This window comes from Neofelis nebulosa, chromosome 9 (assembly GCF_028018385.1).
Source record: "Neofelis nebulosa isolate mNeoNeb1 chromosome 9, mNeoNeb1.pri, whole genome shotgun sequence".
In the NCBI taxonomy this organism is placed as follows: Eukaryota; Metazoa; Chordata; class Mammalia; order Carnivora; family Felidae; genus Neofelis; species Neofelis nebulosa.
In genome coordinates, this window is record NC_080790.1 from 135147455 (window position 1) to 135152066 (window position 4612).

General features: G+C 51.0%; 1 protein-coding gene across 1 annotated transcript; it reads left to right on the top strand.

Moving 5' to 3' along the window:
- Positions 1-213: 213 nt before the first annotated feature.
- On the top strand, positions 214-1327 carry MC3R (melanocortin 3 receptor). Its single transcript, XM_058686017.1, has one exon. The coding sequence runs from the start codon at positions 275-277 to the stop codon at positions 1244-1246; it is 972 nt and encodes a 323-aa protein (XP_058542000.1). The 5' UTR covers positions 214-274; the 3' UTR covers positions 1247-1327.
- The last annotated feature ends 3285 nt before the right edge of the window (positions 1328-4612 follow it).

Genomic DNA, 4612 nt, shown 5'->3' on the forward strand with positions numbered 1-4612 from the left:
GACGGAGAAGAGTGTCCGTAAAACTGCTTGTCCTGGAGAAGCAGAGGAAAAGTTCTCCTGTCTGTCTCCAGGCTGACTTTCTCTCCCTCTCTCCATCCTGTTATTCTGGGGGAGAACCAGGCCTCGGTCTGGACTGGACGGGCATCCACAGCAAGCATCTGGAGGGAGATTTTTCTTTTTCTTTTTTTTTTCTTTCCAGGAAGCAGCCAGCAGCAGCAGCCGCCGCCTCTGGACGTCGCTGGAGCCCCCGCTCGGATCGGCCCGTCTGTTAGCAATGAACGCCTCGTGCTGCCTGCCGTCTGGGCAGCCAACGCTGCCCAACAGCTCCGAGCACCCTGCCAGCCCTGCCTTCGGCAACCAGAGCGGCAGCGGGTTCTGCGAGCAGGTCTTCATCAAGCCCGAGGTCTTCCTGGCGCTGGGCATCGTCAGCCTGCTGGAAAACATCCTGGTCATCCTGGCTGTGGTCAAGAACGGCAACCTGCACTCGCCCATGTACTTCTTCCTCTGCAGCCTGGCGGCGGCGGACATGCTGGTGAGCGTGTCCAACGCCCTGGAGACCGTCATGATCGCCGTCGTCAACAGCAACTCCCTGGCCCTCGGGGACCAGCTCATCCAGCACATGGACAACGTCTTCGACTCCCTGATCTGCATCTCGCTGGTAGCTTCCATCTGCAACCTCCTGGCCATCGCCGTGGACAGGTACGTCACCGTCTTCTACGCGCTCCGCTACCACAGCATCATGACCGCGCGGAAGGCCCTCGCCTGGATCGCGGCCATCTGGGTGAGCTGCGGGGTCTGTGGCGTGGTGTTCATCGTCTACTCCGAGAGCAAGATGGTCATCGTGTGCCTCATCACCATGTTCTTCGCCATGCTGCTCCTCATGGGCGCCCTCTACGTGCACATGTTCCTCTTCGCCCGGCTGCACGTCCAGCGCATCGCGGCACTGCCGCCCGCCGACGGGGCGGCCCCGCCGCAGCACTCGTGCATGAAGGGGGCTGTGACCATCACCATCCTGCTGGGGGTGTTCATCTGCTGCTGGGCCCCCTTCTTCCTCCACCTCGTCCTCATCATAACCTGCCCCACCAACCCCTACTGCGTCTGTTACACCGCCCACTTCAACACCTACCTGGTCCTCATCATGTGCAACTCCATCATCGACCCGCTCATCTACGCCTTCCGGAGCCCGGAGCTGCGTACCACCTTTAAGGAGACCCTCTGCAGCTGCAACGGCATGAACCTGGGCTAGGGCGCCAGGGCCCTGGACGCGCACCTGGGCTCGGTCACTGTTGGCCCTCCGCCCGGCCAAGGTGTTTAGAAGGGGAAAAATGAAAAAGGAGAAGAAATACTCGGAAGACGCAAAATCTGCCAACAGCCACGATCGCCCATGTCTCTTCGCTTCTACCCCCGCAAAGCCTTTTGAAGACAGCCGTGGTATGTGACAGGCTTTCCGAAGGGATGCCAGAGGGGGTAAGTCACTGATTTGCCAAAGAGGCCCCGGCAGAACGCAGGGAGGGTGCTGCCCGCATTCATTTCTGTGCACCTGGGGTCCGGAATGCCCACCTCCCTCACCAGCTTCCTCCCCATGTCTCCCTGCCACCAGCCAGACCGGACAGAAGGACTCTCGTTGACTCTAAGAGGGGTTCCGACGTCTCCCAAGCAAACCTGTCTCAGTTCTGGCTGTCAGCTGCTCGGATGGCCTCGCCTGTATTTCCTAAGAGACTGAGCATTTGTTCTATTACTGTTTCCAGTAAAAACAGTTTCCTAAAAACACTGAGCTCTGTGTCAAAGAAGCGATGCTATGTATGCCCCTCTTCTTGACCCCCAGACCAGGCTCCCCCAGAAAACTAGCGAGGGGATGTAACCCACTTCTATTTTGGCTGCCGCTTTGTCGGGGGGTTCTTATGCACTGAGTCGAAGGCAGCTTTCACAATCCTAAGGAAAGACAGATACAGTGCTTTTGCAAAATCAACACATACCTGTGTACAAAGTATTTTGATACCTTGCTATGAAGGTATAATTTTCCCTATGTAAAAAAAATCTTCATTTCCTATTACTCCTTTTCCATCATTAAAGCAAGAGAGGGAATCACGGATTGGGGGCAGGGGCATGCATCTCAAGAAATTGCTTCACGGTAGCTTCGGAGAGTTTCAGAAACCGTGGAAATGCACGGGGCTTTCTTGGAATCTCTGCTTTGGCTCGTAGCAGCTGTGTCTCTATCACACGGCTTCCTGCATGCTACCCTACGAAAGGGAAACTTCTTGGTTCACTGCTCCTTTTGTCCAACACGCTGTAAAAGCGGGGGCGACCCCGCTGTCCGTGCCTGTACCTTACCAGCGCAGCAATTCAATCCTGGGAGCACTGGGCGAGCTTTGCTGACCGGCACTGTCTCTACGGGCCATACATCACTGCGTGCTGGCCACACCTGTCAGACCCTTTCCTGCCCTAGACGGCTTCAGGCTGTACTTTCTGGCTGTCCTCACACTGCGCCCACCAATGGATTCCTATAATATGCTGTGTCTTTGGTGCACAATCGTGTATTTTTCTCGTGCTGGAATATATTGTGGGTTTTTGTTTTTTGTTTTTGTGTTTGGTACTTGAAGACATCCTGCTAACATAAGCAACATCGTGGGGCTCTCGCTTTGATTGTGATGTTTGGAAACAATAAAAGGCTTGTGTGGCTGCTAAACGTGTGACACATTAAAATACACCACCGGGAAGTGCCCTGGTGACTTCCACACCTGGCCATCATCAAACCTTACACTGCAATTCTGAGTATTTTGTAAATGGTATAAACACTGCCATTGACCACAGTGATCACCTGGGATCTTGTTCCCTTGCAGGGCAATGCCTTTTAGCCAAACCACAAAATTCTCCCATTTAGCTTCCAAAAATACCAGGCTGTCGCTCCTGGGCCACTGCCACTCTCCATTATTTTCATCGAGACACCAAATAATAGGTCTTGTCCATTGCCACTCTCGGCCAGCAAATGTGGAAAACGAGAGATCAGGTTCTTTGAAAATTTTGTTAATAGCTATAAAAATTATGATGCCCTTTTTCTGTGTAAACAAGATAAAAATAACTTTTCACTCTCTGCTATCAGCTTTCACATCACTTTCCTTCTCCTCTCAGCAAACTTCTAACACAGATGAGTCGCTTTACAGATGAAGAAACAGTCCCAGAGGGCTTATGCGGTTGTTGGACAACACCCAGCTCGTTAGGGTCACAGTGCATTTTGCGTCCCGGTGCTGATGTCTCTTTGCACCAACACAATGCTGGCAACGGGTTTCTACGTTCGAACCTGACTCAGCTCTCCTTGCTATATACATTTTTGCCTAAAGTAGCATGTCCAGACGTCAACACCCACAAGAATCACCTGGGATCTTGTTCAAGTGAAAAATTCAAATCAGCAGGTCTGGGGTGGAGCCTATGATTCTGCATTTCTGACTCTGACAAGGCCCCAGTGGGATACAACTGCTGGTCTAGGGACCACCTTTCACAAAGCAAGGGCATAGAGGACTTTCAGATGAGCATAACGGAAACCCAAAAGTATTTGTCTGCACAGACTGCTGACCCCCATGCCAACGAGTGTACTAGGTGCTATACAGGCATTTGCTTCTCTGACCTCTGCAATAACTCCACGAGACAGATACCATGATCACCCTTATTTTGCAGATGAGACATCTGAAATGCAGAGATTAAGGAGCTTATCTATGAAAATCCAGCTAGCAAGCAGAGAAGCAGAGGTCCATACTCAAGCTGCCCAGCCCACATCCCCAAGTCCAATGCCAATGCCCCAGCACCTCTCGTGGGAACAGTATAGATGGCTAAGCCATGACCCAATGACCTCAGAGGCAAGTGCTGCCATGGAGAGAAACTAATGCGTATTTCTACAACTCAAGAATCCAGGATTTCATAATAGAGTTTCCATAGAAATGTCGTAAAAACCAAGAGCCAATTAATCATTTTATTTGCTCTCCTTTTCCAAAGCCTGTGGGGAGCCCTGGGAAGTGCATCCCTTATTGGGGGGGGGGGGGGGGGCGGGAAACGACCTTGAATGTTAGACTGCCAGGGCCACTTTCCCACATCTTCACATGGGAACTCATTGGACATTTTAAGCAGCAGGAGTCAGATTTAAAACAGGAACCCATGGGGGAGGAGAAGAAAAAAAAAAAAAAAAGAGGTTAGAGTGGGAGAGAGCCAAAGCATAAGAGACTCTTAAAAAATGAGAACAAACTGAGGGCTGATGGGGGGTGATGGGTATTGAAGAGGGCATCTTTTGGGATGAGCACTGGGGGTTGTATGGAAACCAATTTGACAATAAATTTCATACATTTAAAAAAATAAAATAAAATCTTAAATAAGTATATCAACAAATAAATATAAATAAATAAGCAAGCCTAATTTGGGGATACAGAAGCTCATCATGATTCTAGGCAGGATCATTGCAGTGGTTGATGCCATGGGTCTCTAGGAATCGTCGCCTGTTGTCCTTACTTAAGTTGAACTTTTGAGTTTAATTCTGATCGTTTCCGATAGGGCTGGGGGCTACAACATACTCAAGCCTCCTTGGCTGAAAACCTTCACCCGCCCTCACCTCCACCAAAATCCATTC

Bases quoted from the DNA above. Each gene is read 5' to 3' on its own strand.
- MC3R (XM_058686017.1), top strand. From the start codon at position 275: ATGAACGCCTCGTGCTGCCTGCCGTCTGGGCAGCCAACGCTGCCCAAC.